The 15,195-nt window shown below is 44.4% G+C and overlaps 1 protein-coding gene across 1 annotated transcript in view; it reads right to left on the bottom strand.

Annotated features, from left to right (window-relative positions):
• LOC126237746 (uncharacterized) overlaps positions 1-15,195 on the bottom strand; it is a 73,312-nt gene that overhangs the window by 20,630 nt on the left and 37,487 nt on the right. Inside the window, exon 2 of the mRNA XM_049947746.1 lies at positions 6,557-6,835. Within this exon, the coding sequence (XP_049803703.1) occupies positions 6,557-6,832 (276 nt within the window). The 5' untranslated portion in view covers positions 6,833-6,835. The remainder of the gene's footprint in view (positions 1-6,556; positions 6,836-15,195) is intronic.

Consider the following 15,195-nt stretch of genomic DNA (forward strand, 5'->3'; position numbering starts at 1 on the left):
CTCTGCTGTCTTTGGAACTGAGTTGTTTTTCCGTGTCTGATGTCTCAGTCCAATGGATTCTACACACCAACTTCAATAGTCGTTTGGCTGCCAATCCTCATATGATTTTAGAAATTTAGGAGAAACTTTGTCTATGGCTTCACCCTTATTTGACAGTAAGTCTTCTAAAGCTCTGTTAAATTCTGGCTGTAATACTGACTCTCCTATGTCTTCCAAATCTACTTCCATTTCTTCTATTATCACGTTATCAGACATATCCTCCCCCTCACAGATGCGTTCAGAGTATTATTGCCGTCTACCCGTTCTATGCTGAATGTTTAGCAACGGGACTTCTCCTGCACGCTTAATATTTTTCAGTTCGGACCCACGCGGCTGCTACGGTCACAGGTTCGAATCCTGCCTCGGATATGGATGTGTGTGACGTCCTTAGATTAGTTAGGTTTATGTAGTTCTAAGTCTAAGGGACTGATGAACGCAGATAATAAGTCCCTTGGTGCTTACAGCCATTTGAACCATTTTTTGCTTAATATTTGTAACTTTGTCTTCAATTTCACCTAAGTTTGTTTTGATTTTTCTCTCTGCCGAAGCTGCTTTTTCGATCACCATTATTGTTTCATTTCTTCATGTTCTTCTTGCAACCATTTCATCTTAGCTTACATTCAATTTATGTTCGTTTCAATCCAAAGTTGCATACATCGCTGTATTCCTGTCTTTTCCCGAGCGTTTTTGTAACTCCTGAATTCGTCGGTGAGTCGGAATATTTCTTCTATTACCCAACGCTTCTATGTAGCTACCTTCTTTGGACATACAATTGTCAGTACAGTTTCTGTTGCAGCTACTTTGATAGATGTCTATTCCTCCTCAACGGAACTGCATACTGAGGTATTATTTTCACGTTACCTGAATCCTCAGAAAATTTCAAACGCATATCATCATTCCTCAGCATACTACCTCTATCTGCGTAAATTCCGCCTGGTGACTCTCTTATTTTCGTCCGTCTCTAGATCACAAGACATTTTGATCAGGATCTAGATCTGCTCCTGGGTTTGGATTACAATAGATATCTGATATCAGAATATCTGCCCCACCATGACGTAAACCGGCTGGTATCTTCACGTGTCTCCAGGCCTTTTCAACTATACCTCCTCCTTTTGTGTTTTGCGAACACTTCATTCGCTGTTACTAGCTGAAGTTTACTGCAGAAGTTCGCTGGCTACATTCAGATACTGAGTTACTCATTCAGTGCCGCTTAGACCGCTGAGCAACGAGGGTGGCACGTTCTTCTGGGTGTCCGGCAGACACAGTTCTCCATCGGTACGGATAACAGGTGGGCCACAGTTTGGGAGTGAAATGACGTGGCAATTGGAAACGTATTCCGAAGCTGAAGTATGCAGTACAGTACAATTCTTGTATGTAAAACGTCTAATTTGTACACAGATTCACCTTGAAATCCTGGTGTTATATGGACCAAATGAAATGTCATGTCCATCCGTAGTGAAAGCGTGCCAACAATTTTACCAAGGCAGCACAAACATGCGTGATGCCAATCAGGAATTCTAGACCTTCCACAATGTGATTTACACAGACTGATGAGCCAACACATAAATGACTACTGTCCATCGAGAGGGTGGCTGCCCCCAGGGTAAATTGTGGGCACGTTACGCAGTAAAGAAAGAATGTAAGAGGAAGAGAGACGAATGGGCAGTCATTATAGCGAAGATACAACTATTCACTTTGTGTATAGAATGTCTGAATCTGGCCACAGGCCATCTGATTTTCGGAAAAATATCATCCACACAATTCCGAAGAGCTCAAGAGCTGACAAGTGTGAGAAATATCGCATAATCAGCTTAGCACCTCATGCATCCTAGTTGCTTACGAGAATAATATACAGAAGAATGGAAAAGAGGCTTGAGCATGTGTTAGATGACGATCAGTACTAGTATTATACATAGGCCCTGATTTGCAGGAGAAATTTCTGAGACTGTATGTCTCGAACACAGCATTGTACGGATATGAAACAGGGACTGTTGGAAAACCAGAATTGAAGAGAATCGAAGCATTTGAGATGTGGTGCTACAGACAAAAGTTGAAAATTAGGTAGGTTAATAAGGTAAGGAATAAGGAGGCTCTGTGCAGAATCGGAGAGGAAAGGAATGTGTGGAAAACAGTGACAAGGAGAAGGTACAGGATGATAGGACATCTGTTAAAACATCAGGGAATGACTTCCGTGGCACTAGAGGTAGCTGTAGAGGGAAAACCTGTAGAGGAAGACATAAATTGGAGTACATTCAGCAAATAGGTGAGAACGTAGGTGGCAAGAGCTACTCTGAGATGAAGAGGTTGGCACAGAAGAGAAATTCATGGCGGGCCTCATCAAACTAGTCAGAAAACTGGTGGAGCTCCGAATCACACGACCACTACATGTTCTTGTTTTGACCCAACGACCCAGCATCACTAAGTTTTCGCCATGGGTCAACAGAAACGTGTCGCCTACCGAATGAATCGCATTTGCTGTTACAACAGGTCTATAGTTGGGACATTACACGCGGTCATCGCGGTGAATGGCTGCCTGAAACACGCGCGGGACCGCAGATGTAGGTCGGTGAGGGCATAATTATGCTATCTGGGACATTGAGTTGGATTTCCATGAGACCTGCGGTGGTAATTGAAGGCATCATGAGAGCAGTGAACTGCGTGAACATTACTGCGGGTCACCTGCATCGCTTCATGCTTGAAGTCTCCCGCTATGGCAGTGACGAATTCCTGCAGGATAAATGTTAGTGTTGCAACTCAGAATCGTGCTACAGTGGTTTGAGGGGCATTACAGTGAACTCACATTGATGTCTTGGCCAGGTAATGGGCCCAATGTGTACTCATTGGAACACATATCGGGCATAAACTACCATCCCGTAATTTGCGGGAATTGCTTGACGTGTATGTAGACGTCTAGTGCGACATTCTTCTGGAATCCTGTCAACGGCTTGTAGAATCCATGCCAAACAGAATCTCTGTTGTACTATGTTTGAAAAGTGGAACAACACGCTTTTAAATAGGTGGTCGTAATGTTTCGGCTCGCTGGCATATTTTCGGCAAGCTGATAGTGGGCGAAAGAGGTTTTCCAACGTGAAGTTTACACAGCGGTTCTCTAATAGCTCCATGATCAAGGAGCGGATTTGCATCGTTGAGGAACTGAATAACTGATGGGGCAATCCGGCTGGATTTTACAGAGACTTGGCAACCAAGTTGAAAAATAATGCTACCTACGTACTTGTAGAGTTTTCAAGTTTAGGATTCAATAAAAGTTTCTTGACCTGACATATGAATGTTTAACTCACTTTTTGAATTCTCGTTGAATACCTGAAGTGTTGTTGTTATCGTTGGTATCCTATCGATTCTGATCAGAAGAATCCTACTACTGAATCGCCCAAAGTAACACACTTTCTTACCTACCATCCAATTCAGGACGTGCTTTGAGCAATATACTATTTTCTGCTATTGTTTATATTATCCTGTATTCGTCTGACCAGAAATCCTTCTTTCCATTTGACGTCACTCAGTGTACTATAAACTGAAGCTTACAGTCTCTCTTGTCAGATGTTTAGATTCGTTACCATATTCTTGATATACGACGCTCCGATTTGTAGAATTTTTTTCGTTGATTATTCAGATTTTTAGTTGCGGTTGCCTCTCGTTAGGCATTCCCTCCCAGAGATTCGTATGGGTGAGTAACCCAGAATTTCTTTTGTCAGTGGAGGAAGCACTATGAAATTTTTTCCATTACAGGCCATATGTTCTTGGACAGACATAGTGTGTCTTTAATTCAGTGGTTTCCAATGCAGAAGGCCTTCTGCATCCTCATGACGTTGATCATTGCGAATTCCTCCGAATTTTAGGGGCAATTTCCCACACATAAGACAACAGTATATCCCATACGTCAGCCCACTCCTCCGCTCTCTCTGACAAGGCTGTTCGTAGGACGAATTTGACTTCTAGTAGCGGAAATCTTACGGCAACCTTGCTGATGATATTTACTCAAAATTTATGCAGTAGCTAGGATAGAATCTGGGAGGATAGAACCTGGGACCAATCATAGTTTGATAAACAGTGAAAGACGCTATCCCTAGTCCACTAACTACATCAGAAGTTCTTGTTTATTTATTTATTTACTTATTTTTTTAATTGTTTGGCACTCCCAGGATGGTTTGTAAGGCCGCCAGGTGGCCTTAACGGGGCCGATAGATCATCTAATTACAAATGTAAATATGCCCTTTTGTATAGAAGTCGTTAAGGGTTTTGTGAATCACACACGTTCCAGATAGCTAGGTCCAAATGCAAGAGAAAACTCCCGCCAAGTCTTTTAGGTGACGGACAATGGTTAAGCGATTTCTCTTCCACATCTTGTTTTCAGCTGTAACTAGCGAGTGCATATGTTGTAGAACGTCAGCAGGAAGACCAATCTCTGCTGAGCTCACAATTCTACTTTTCACAATGAATTATACACTACTGGCCATTAAACTTGCTACACCAAGAAGAAATGCACATGATAAAAGGGCATTCATTGGACAAATATATTATACTAGAACTGACATGTGGTTATATTTTCACACAATTTGGGTGCATAGATCCTGAGAAATCAGTACCCACAACAACCACCTCTGGTCGTAATATCGGCCTTGATACGCCTGAGTCAAACAGAGCTTGGATCGTGTGTTCAGGTACAGCTGCCCATGCAGCTTCAACACGATACTGCAGTTCATCAAGAGCAGTGACTGGCGTACTGTGACGAGCCAGTTGCTCGGCCACTATTGACCAGACGTTTTCAATTGCTGAGGGATCTGGAGAACGTGCTGGCCAGGGCAGCAGTCGAACATTTTCTGTATCCTGGGGCCCGTACAGGACCTGCAACGTGCGGTCGTGCGTTATCCTGCTGAAATGTAGGGTTTGGTGGTGGTGGTGGTGGTGGTTAGTGTTTAACGTCCCGTCGACAACGAGGTCATTAGAGACGGAGCGCAAGCTCGGGTTAGGGAAGGATTGGGAAGGAAATCGGCCGTGCCCCTTCAAAGGAACCATCCCGGCATTCGCCTGAAACGATTTAGGGAAATCACGAAAAACCTAAATCAGGATGGCCGGAGACGGGATTGAACCGTCGTCCTCCCGAATGCGAGTCCAGTGTGCTAACCACTGCGCCACCTCGCTCGGTTAAATGAAGGGTTTCGCATGTATTGAATGAAGGGTAGAGCCACGGGTCGTAACACATCTGAAATGTAACGTCCACTGTTCAAAGTGCCGTCAATGCAAACAAGAGGTGACCGAGACGTGTAAGCAATGGTACCCCATACCATCACGCCGGGTGATACGCCAGTATGGTTATACAAATAGACGCTTCCAATGTGCGTTCACCGCGATGTCGCCAAACGCGGATGCGACCATCATGATGCTGTAAACAGGATTCTTCCGAAAAACTGACGTTTTGCCATTCGTGCACCCAGGTTCGTCGTTGAATACACCATCGCAGGCGCTCCTGTCTGTGTTAAAGCGTCAAGGGTAACCGCAGCCTTGGTCTCAGAGCTGATAGTCCATGCTGTTGCAAACGTCGTCGAACTGTTCATGCAGATGGTTGTTGTCTTGCAAACGTCCCCATCTGATGACTCAGTGATCGAGACGTGGCTGCACGATCCGTTACAGCCATGCGGATAAGATGCCTGTCATCTCGACTACTAGAGATGCGAGGCCGTTGGGATCCAGCACGGCGTTCCGTATTACCCTCCTGAACCCACCGATTCCATATTTTGCTAACAGTCATTGGATCTCGACCAACGCGAGCAGCAATGTCGCGATACGTTAAACCACAGTCGCGATAGGCTCCAATACGACCTTTATCAAAGTTGGAAACCTGATGGTACGCATTTCTCCTCCTCACAGGAGGCATCACTTCAACGTTTCACCAGGCAACGCCGGTCAACTGCTGTTTGTGTATGAGAAATCGGTTGGAAAGTTTTCTCATGTCAGCATTTTGTAGGTGTCGCCACCGTCGCCAACCTTGTGTGAATGCTCTGAAAAGCTAATCATTTGCATATCACAGCATCTTCTTTCTGTTGCTTAAATTTCGCGTCTGTAGCACGTCATCTTCGTGGTGTAGCAATTTTAATGGTCAGTAGTGTAATTAAGAAGAAAACAACATTACACAGTAAGTCCGACTGTAATTACATTGCCGGCCGCGGTGGTCTAGCGGTTCTGGCGCTGCAGTCCGGAACCGCGGGACTGCTACGGTCGCAGGTTCGAATCCTGCCTCGGGCATGGGTGTGTGTGATGTCCTTAGGTTAGTTAGGTTTAAGTAGTTCTAAGTTCTAGGGGACTTATGACCTAAGATGTTGAGTCCCATAGTGCTCAGAGCCATTTGAACCATTTGTAATTACATTATTTGAGCTACGTGGTACAGAGGTGAGAATATTCTGAGAAAATATGAAAAGTGGTGAAGAACAAACGCAAATAACTAGAGGAACATGTAGTACGATATTTCAGACGCGATCTTACTCGTACTAGGGTGGCGCACCTGTAGTTGTTTCTTCTTCTCGTGGACTTCGGGCGAGACGATGCCGTTGATGCACATGCCGACGGCCTCCCCGGTGCTGACGTCCTCGGCGATCAGCGAGTGAGGTTCGTCGAGCGCCGAGAGGAACAGCAGCTGGTCTGTGGGCGGGCCCCTAGTGTTGCCCAGAGCCACGTTCATCGGCTCGTCCGGGTAGAAGGCGGTCCTCGCCAACCGCTCCACACGGTCGCGGTCCGACGGCTGCGCGCGCACTATCCTAAAGCCCTCCGGCGTCTCCATGCTCTGCGGGTACACGGAATGGTAAGGCGCACGTAGTTCGACAGTCACAACACTAGTGAGCAATGTTGCTTCAGTTCCAGCGATACAGCAGACCTCGTACTGATTAGCTACTGCTTTCCTGATAAGATAGTGCTTGTTATGTGTAACTCTCAGCCAGCGTGTGATGACTACGATTTTATCGTGAAAATGGCATCTCCGTGCAAGGTCAGATTGTGCATGGCCCGCATCTCGTGGTCGTGCGGTAGCGTTCTCGCTTCCCACGCCCGGGTTCCCGGGTTCGATTCCCGGCGGGGTCAGGGATTTTCTCTGCCTCGTGATGGCTGGGTGTTGTGTGCTGTCCTTAGGTTAGTTAGGTTTAAGTAGTTCTAAGTTCTATGGGACTTATGACCACAGCAGTTGAGTCCCATAGTGCTCAGAGCCATTTGTGCATGGACACGATAGGAAAGAAATGGCAATTTTACGGAGCGTTCATTAGAATATCAAGTTCATTAGAATATTAAGCCGTTCTTGGTGGGGAAAAGAGGTCGTCAATTTAAAAATGCAGTTGGGACATTTCACACACAGAAGTTATTTGGGAAATACGCCCCAATTACTATGGTGTCAGTGAAGGACAGAGCTTGTAATTTTGATCGACGTTCTTCTAGTGTAACCAAATTTAACAAGTGACTCCCACTAACCTCAACGCTCCTGCACGTACCCTGGTGCCTTAGACAGCCAGATTCAGCATCACAACCTCAGGGGAACGGACAAAGTCTTCCGATAAAACGGTCTTAGTTGGCACGTATGCCACAATAAATTATAGCTGAGTAATAAAAAAATTAAAAACTCAGAGTCGCAATTAGTCAGCTTATGTGGCATGTCCATCGCCTAGGTCACACGGATGTATAAAAAGTACGTAAGAGCAAAAATTATTGTATGCGAACGGTGCCCCACAGCCAGTAAACAAAGAAGATGACGCTGACGAAAATAAGCTGATGATTGAACAAAGCCTTTCACTAACTAGCGGTTTCGATCATCACCTAACATAAAATTCCAAGCAAGTACTCACAGTATAATAAAGTACACCAAATGAGGTTACGTTATAGTCAAGTGGTTCAAGTGGCTCTGAGCACTATGGGACTCAACTGCTGAGGTCATTAGTCCCCTAGAACTTAGAACTAGTTAAACCTAACTAACCTAAGGACATCACACACATCCATGCCCGAGGCAGGATTCGAACCTGCGACCGTAGCGGTCTTGCGGTTCCAGACTGCAGCGCCTTTAACCGCACGGCCACTTCGGCCGGCCGTTATAGTCATAAGCAAAAAAAGAGCATACAGAATCACAACTACAATAGTGATATGGAAACAGTCGGTAATTATATGTCCTGTTAAAAATTATACCTATTATACTCATCCTGCATCAAATTCTATACTGTAAACTATACAGGTACATCATTCTCATACACTGAAGAGCCAAAGAAACTGGTGCACCTGCCTAATATTGTGTAGGGACCCCGCGAGCACGCAGAAGTGCAGCAACACGACGTGGCATGGACTTGATTAATGACTGAAGTAGTGTTGGAGAAAACTGACACCATGAATCGTGCAGGGCTGTCCACAAATGCGTAAGAATACGAGGGAAGGGGGGTGGGGATGGAGATCTTTTCTGAACAGCACGTTGTAAGATATCCCAGATAAGCTCAATAATGTTCATGTCTGGGAAGTTTGGTGGGCAGACGAAGTGTTTAAACTCACAAGAAGAAAGTTCCTGGAACTACTCTGTAGCAATTTTGGGTGTGTGGGGCGTCGCATTGTTCTGCTGTAATTGTCGAAGTCCGTCGGAATGCGCAATGAACATATGTGCATGAAGGTGATCAGACAGGACGCTTAGGTACGTGTCGCCTGACAAAGTTCGTATCTAGAAGTATCAAGGATCCCATACCAATTCAGCTTCACACATCCTACACCATTACAGAGCCTCTACCAGCTTTAACAGTCCCTTGCTGACATGCAGAGTTCATTCATGAGGTTGTCTCCATACCCGTATACGTCCATGCGCTCGATATAATTTGAAACGAGAATCGTCCGACCAGGAAACATATTTCTAGTCATCAACATTCCAATGTCGGTGTTGGCGGGCCCAGGCGAGGCGTAAAGCTTTGCGTCGTACAGTCACCAAGGGTACACGGGTCGGCCTTCGGCTCCGAAAGCCAATGTCGATGATGTTTCGTTGAACTGTTCGCTCGCTGACACTTGTTGATGGCCCAGCATTGAAATCTGAAACAATTTGCGGAACGGTTCCATTTCTGTCACTTTTAACGATTCTCTTCAGTCGTCGTTGGTCCCGTTCTTGCTGGATCTTTTTCCCGCCGCAGCGTTGTCGGAGATTTGATGGTTTTTGGGATACTGACATTCACGGTACACTCGTGAAATGTTTGTACGGGAAAATCCCCCCTTCATCGCTACCTCGGACATGCAATGTGCCATCGCTCGTGCGCCGACTGTAACACCATGTTCAAACTCACTTAAATCTTGATAACTTGCCACTGTAGCAGCAGTAACCGATCTAACAATTGCGCCAGACACTTTCTGTGTTATATAGGCGTTGCCGACCGCAGCACCGTATTCTGCCTGTTAACGTATATCTGTGTTTGAATACGTATGCCGATACCAGTTTCTTTGGCGCTTCAGTATATAAGGAACAGTCAAATGGAAACGAGACAGAGGAAGAATTTGATTAAACTATTTATTATTTGAAATGTAATCTCCGTAACAGTTAATACATTTATCCCGCTACGAGACAAAACTATCGATGCCTTCACGGAAAAATGTTTAAGGTTACTTATGGAGTCATGATTGTTCCCAGACATGCAACTCTTCGAAGCAAATCGACGGCCACGAATGAATTTCTTGATGTCTCCAAAAATATGGAAATCACGTGTGGAGAGGTCGAATCTGTATGGAGGATGTGTAAGGGCTTCGCAGCGAAACGTCTGCAGTATAGTCGAAACAACGGTAGCAACATGTGGGTGGGCATTATCCTAGAACAGAATGATGACGTGCATCAACATTCTTGAGCGTTTGGACTAGAGGGTGCGCTTCAATATCTGCGAAGTGTACACATGGAGTGCTGACACACGGCGTCATTCTGTTACAGGGTAATGCCCGGGTTCGATTCCCGACTGGGTCGGAGATTTTCTCCGCTGAGGGACTGGCTGTTGCGTTGTCCTACTCATCATCATTTCATCCCCATCGACGCGCAAGTCGCCTAAGTGGCGTCAAATCAAAAGATTTGCACCCGGAGAACGGTGTACCCGACGGGAGGCCCTAGTCACACGCATTCGGGAGGACGACGGTTCAATCCCGTGTCCGGCCATCCTGAGTTAGGTTTTCCGTGATTTCCCTAAATCGCTCCAGACAAATGTCGGGATGGTTCCTTCGAAAGGGCACGGCCGACTTCCTTCCCCATCCTTCTCTAATCCGATGAGACCGATGACCTCGCTGTCTGGTCTCCTTCCCCAAACAACCCAACCCCTAGTCACACGACATATACATTTTATTTAATGTATTAACAGTTATGGCGATTACTTTTGAAGTAACAAACAGTTTACTTACTTGGTTTCCATTTGTCTCGTTCTCATTTCACTGTCTCTTATAACAATCGACGGCACAGAGGGCCAAAAGAGGCAGCGCTGCAAGTGAACATGCGGTTAACGCAGAAACTGAGACAACAGAAGGATGTGGGACATACAGGAATTGATCATATCGTTGGACAAAAGGCTATATAGGTCTTCTGTTGGAATCTGAATTGTCTGGCTCTACTCAGTCATAGTAATTTTCATACCTTAGAAAACATTTCACCCACTATTTCATCCTCCTAAGCGAACTCCAATATCAGAGTATGCCTCTTCAAAAATTAATGTGTAATTAATGTATGTCTTTATCTACATCTACATATATGCTCCGCTAGCAACCAAGCGGTGTGTGGCGGAGTATGTCGAAGAAAATATTATTTCTTGAACATTTCAAAATGAATTTTGTAATACTAAATGCGTATTAGTAATACCGAATATTCAATATTTCTTCATCACAATGTGCATTTGAATTCACTTGCTCCTGTATCCAAATTGGATCTAATGAAAGGTATTATTTTTGTGTTCAACAGTATGATATAACCAAGAGTAAGAGAATAATGTTGTGTTAATGGCATTAGGAGTTTAAATTTGTGCACTGGGTGTCCCAGAAGTTTTGTGACAAACTTCGATGGGCCGTAGAGGGTGCCTTGAGGAACAAATCGAGGATAGGAACCCGTGTCCGAAAATTTGATAGAACGACACTACAGAGCGCCCAATTTACAGTGGCCGGCGCCTGCTACTAGGCCAATCCGTTAGGCAGGAAAAGTGACTTTGTACGCTGACAGGCCGTACGTGGAGTGTCTCTTAATGTTGTTTCCTGTTCAGTGATGGTGACCGATTCTTGTCTTTGATCTGTTTCCCAAGACCTCATCCACGTTTGTCACATTTCTGCGACACCTGTGTGTATTTTGGTAAACATTAATCACGTAATATTGAATGGTTTGCACTGTAACAGAACTAGGTAAGAAACTACGTGCAATGATGAGCCGAAACATTATGATCACTGCCCATCTTCAGATTTAATGCCACTTGACAGCGTTGCAGACGTATGACACGGTAAGTAAAGTACACCTATCTAACCAAAAGTATCCAGGCACCCCTATTTAATGCGGAATTAACCACTTTATATCACGAGAGGCCGAAATGGCACAATGAAAGGAGGTGGGGAGTATTATGTTATTAGTAGAGAAAAGCATCAGCCTAATAGGTCAGTATAGAAAGCTCAGTTACCTGGACGAGTCACTGGTAATCACCTGAGTGACAAATCCATTGCAGACATTGAAAACCTTCTGCAGCAGTTCATATCGATTGCAGGTGATGTGACTGTGATGTGGAAACGCGAAGGAACCACCGCAGCTTCGTCCAGTGTTCGCGTGCTACTGTCGTGAGTAGTTTTGAGCAGCTCTGGAAAGCAGTTAAAGGACAGTGAAACCAAGAATAAGCGACAAGGCGTCCACGCTTCGTCACAGATCGTGGAATTCAGAACCAAGCCCCGTCTGTAAATCGGAAAGGGAGGTAATCTCTGGTAGCTATGACGACAGGGTACAATGTTTTGGAGCACATCGTTCAGCGCAAATGGTTAAACATGGGGACCTACAGATGACGACCCAGTGACATGTCAATTACCACTACAGTGGGCATGGGATCATCAAAATTGGACCATGGCTGAGAGGATACGTGAAACTTAGTTGGACGAATCACGTTTCTGGTTACACAAGGTCGATGATCGTGTCCGCATACGCTGTCTTACAGGCGAATGGCTACTCTAAAACATGCACCGCGCTACAGTCACACGTTGATGAGGTCAGTGTGGTACTATGGGGGATACCAAATTCAGTTGAGAACACTTGAGAGACATACATGTCTCAATACAAATAACATGCACTGCCAATTGCTTGAAAGAGTACACAAGTTACTACAGGATATCATTGCATAGTATTCTGAGTGACTAAGAGGCTCGTTGGTGGTGCACAAACTATGAGTAGTCAGTGACAACAGGCGCTGAACAATCGGTTTGGTAGTTTGTTGGGGATTTCTGTCCATAGTTCGCAAATATGTATAAGCCAATCACATGACGGACTGGATCAAACAATATGGCAACCAAGAAAATAGAACTTATACTCGTGATTCAAGCACCAGAATGGAAGGAAAAATAAGATCACTGATGGCCCTCGTATATCGTTTTGGGTAAGATATATGTTTTAATTCTCGCAGATTAGTTTTCTTACTACATACCTCACTTCGCCTCCCCCCATGAACCATGGACCTTGCCGTTGGTGAGGAGGCTTGCGTGCCTCAGCGATACAGATAGCCGTACCGTAGGTGCAACCACAACGGAGGGGTATCTGTTGAGAGGCCAGACAAACGTGTGGTTCCTGAAGAGGGGCAGCAGCCTTTTCAGTAGTTGCAAGGGCAACAGTCTGGATGATTGACTGATCTGGCCTTGTAACAATAACCAAAACGGCCTTGCTGTGCTGATACTACGAACGGTTGAAAGCAAGGGGAAACTACGGCCGTAATTTTTCCCGAGGGCATGCAGCTTTACTGTATGATTAAATGATGATGGCGTCCTCTTGGGTAAAATATTCCGGAGGTAAAATAGTCCCCCATTCGGATCTCCGGGCGGGGACTACTCAAGAGGATGTCGTTACCAGGAGAAAGAAAACTGGCGTTCTACGGATCGGAGCGTGGAATATCAGATCACTTAATCGGGCAGGTAGGTTAGAAAATTTAAAAAGGGAAATGGACAGGTTAAAGTTAGATATAGTAGGAATTAGTGAAGTTCGGTGGCAGGAGGAACAAGACTTCTGGTCAGGTGACTACAGGGTTATAAACACAAAATCAAATAGGGGTAATGCAGGAGTAGGTTTAATAATGAATAGGAAAATAGGAATGCGGGTAAGCTACTACAAACAGCATAGTGAACGCATTATAGTGGCCAAGATAGATACGAAGCCCACACCTACTACAGTAATACAAGTTTATATGCCAACTAGCTCTGCAGATGACGAAGAAATTGAAGAAATGTATGATGAAATAAAAGAAATTATTCAGATAGTGAAGGCTGACGAAAATTTAATAGTCATGGGTGACTGGAATTCGGTAGTATGAAAAGGGAGACAAGGAAACGTAGCAGGTGAATATGGATTGGGGCTAAGAAATGAAAGAGGAAGCCGCCTGGTAGAATTTTGCACAGAGCACAACTTAATCACAGCTAACACTTGGTTCAAAAATCATAAAAGAAGGTTGTATACGTGGAAGAATCCCGGAGATACTAAAAGGTATCAGATAGGTTATATAATGGTAAGACAGAGATTTAGGAACCAGGTTTTAAATTATAAGACATTTGCAGGGGCAGATGTGGACTCTGACCACAATCTATTGGTTATGACCAGTAGATTAAAACTGAAGAAACTGCAAAAAGGTGGGAACTTAAGGAGATGGGACCTGGATAAACTGAAAGAACCAGAGGTTGTACAGAGTTTCAGGGAGAGCATAAGGGAACAATTGACAGGAATGGGGGAAAGAAATACAGTAGAAGAAGAATGTGTAGCTTTGAGGGATGAAGTAGTGAAGGCAGCAGAGGATCAAGTAGGTAAAAAGACGAGGGCTAGTAGAAATCCTTGGGTAACAGAAGAAATATTGAATTTAATTGATGAAAGGAGAAAATATAAAAATGCAGTAAATGAAGCAGGCAAAAAGGAATACAAACGTCTCAAAAATGAGATCGACAGGAAGTGCAAAATGGCTAAGCAAGGATGGCTAGAGGACAAATGTAAAGATGTAGAGGCTTATCTCACTAGGGGCAAGATAGATACTGCCTACAGGAAAATTAAAGAGAACTTTGGAGATAAGAGAACCACTTGTATGAACATCAAGAGCTCAGATGGAAACCCAGTTCTAAGCAAAGAAGGGAAGGCAGAAATGTGGAAGGAGTATATAGAGGGTCTATACAACGGCGATGTACTTGAGGACAATATTATGGAAATGGAAGAGGATGTAGATGAAGATGAAATGGGAGATACGATACTGCGTGAAGAGTTTGACAGAGCACTGAAAGACCTGAGTCGAAACAAGGCCCCCGGAGTAGACAACATTCCATTGGAACTACTGACGGCCTTGGGAGAGCCAGTCCTGACAAAACTATGCCATCTGGTGAGCAAGATGTATGAAACAGGCGAAATACCCTCAGACTTCAAGAAGAATATAATACTTCCAATCCCAAAGAAAGCAGGTGTTGACAGATGTGAAAATTACCGAACAATCAGTTTAATAAGCCACAGCTGCAAAATACTAACACGAATTCTTTACAGACGAATGGAAAAACTGGTAGAAGCCGACCTCGGGGAAGATCAGTTTGGATTCCGTAGAAATACTGGAACACGTGAGGCAATACTGACCTTACGACTTATCTTAGAAGAAAGATTAAGGAAAGGCAAACCTACGTTTCTAGCATTTGTAGACTTAGAGAAAGCTTTTGACAATGTTGACTGGAATACTCTCTTTGAAATTCTAAAGGTGGCAGGGGTAAAATACAGGGAGCGAAAGGCTATTTACAATTTGTACAGAAACCAGATGGCAGTTATAAGAGTCGAGGGACATTTAAGGGAAGCAGTTGTTGGGAAGGGAGTGAGACAGGGTTGTAGCCTCTCTCCGATGTTATTCAATCTGTATATTGAGCAACCAGTAAAGGAAACAAAAGAAAAATTCGGAGTAGGTATTAAAATCCATTGAGAAGAAATAAAAA

Source organism: Schistocerca nitens, chromosome 1, assembly GCF_023898315.1.
Source record: "Schistocerca nitens isolate TAMUIC-IGC-003100 chromosome 1, iqSchNite1.1, whole genome shotgun sequence".
Lineage (NCBI taxonomy): Eukaryota > Metazoa > Arthropoda > Insecta > Orthoptera > Acrididae > Schistocerca > Schistocerca nitens.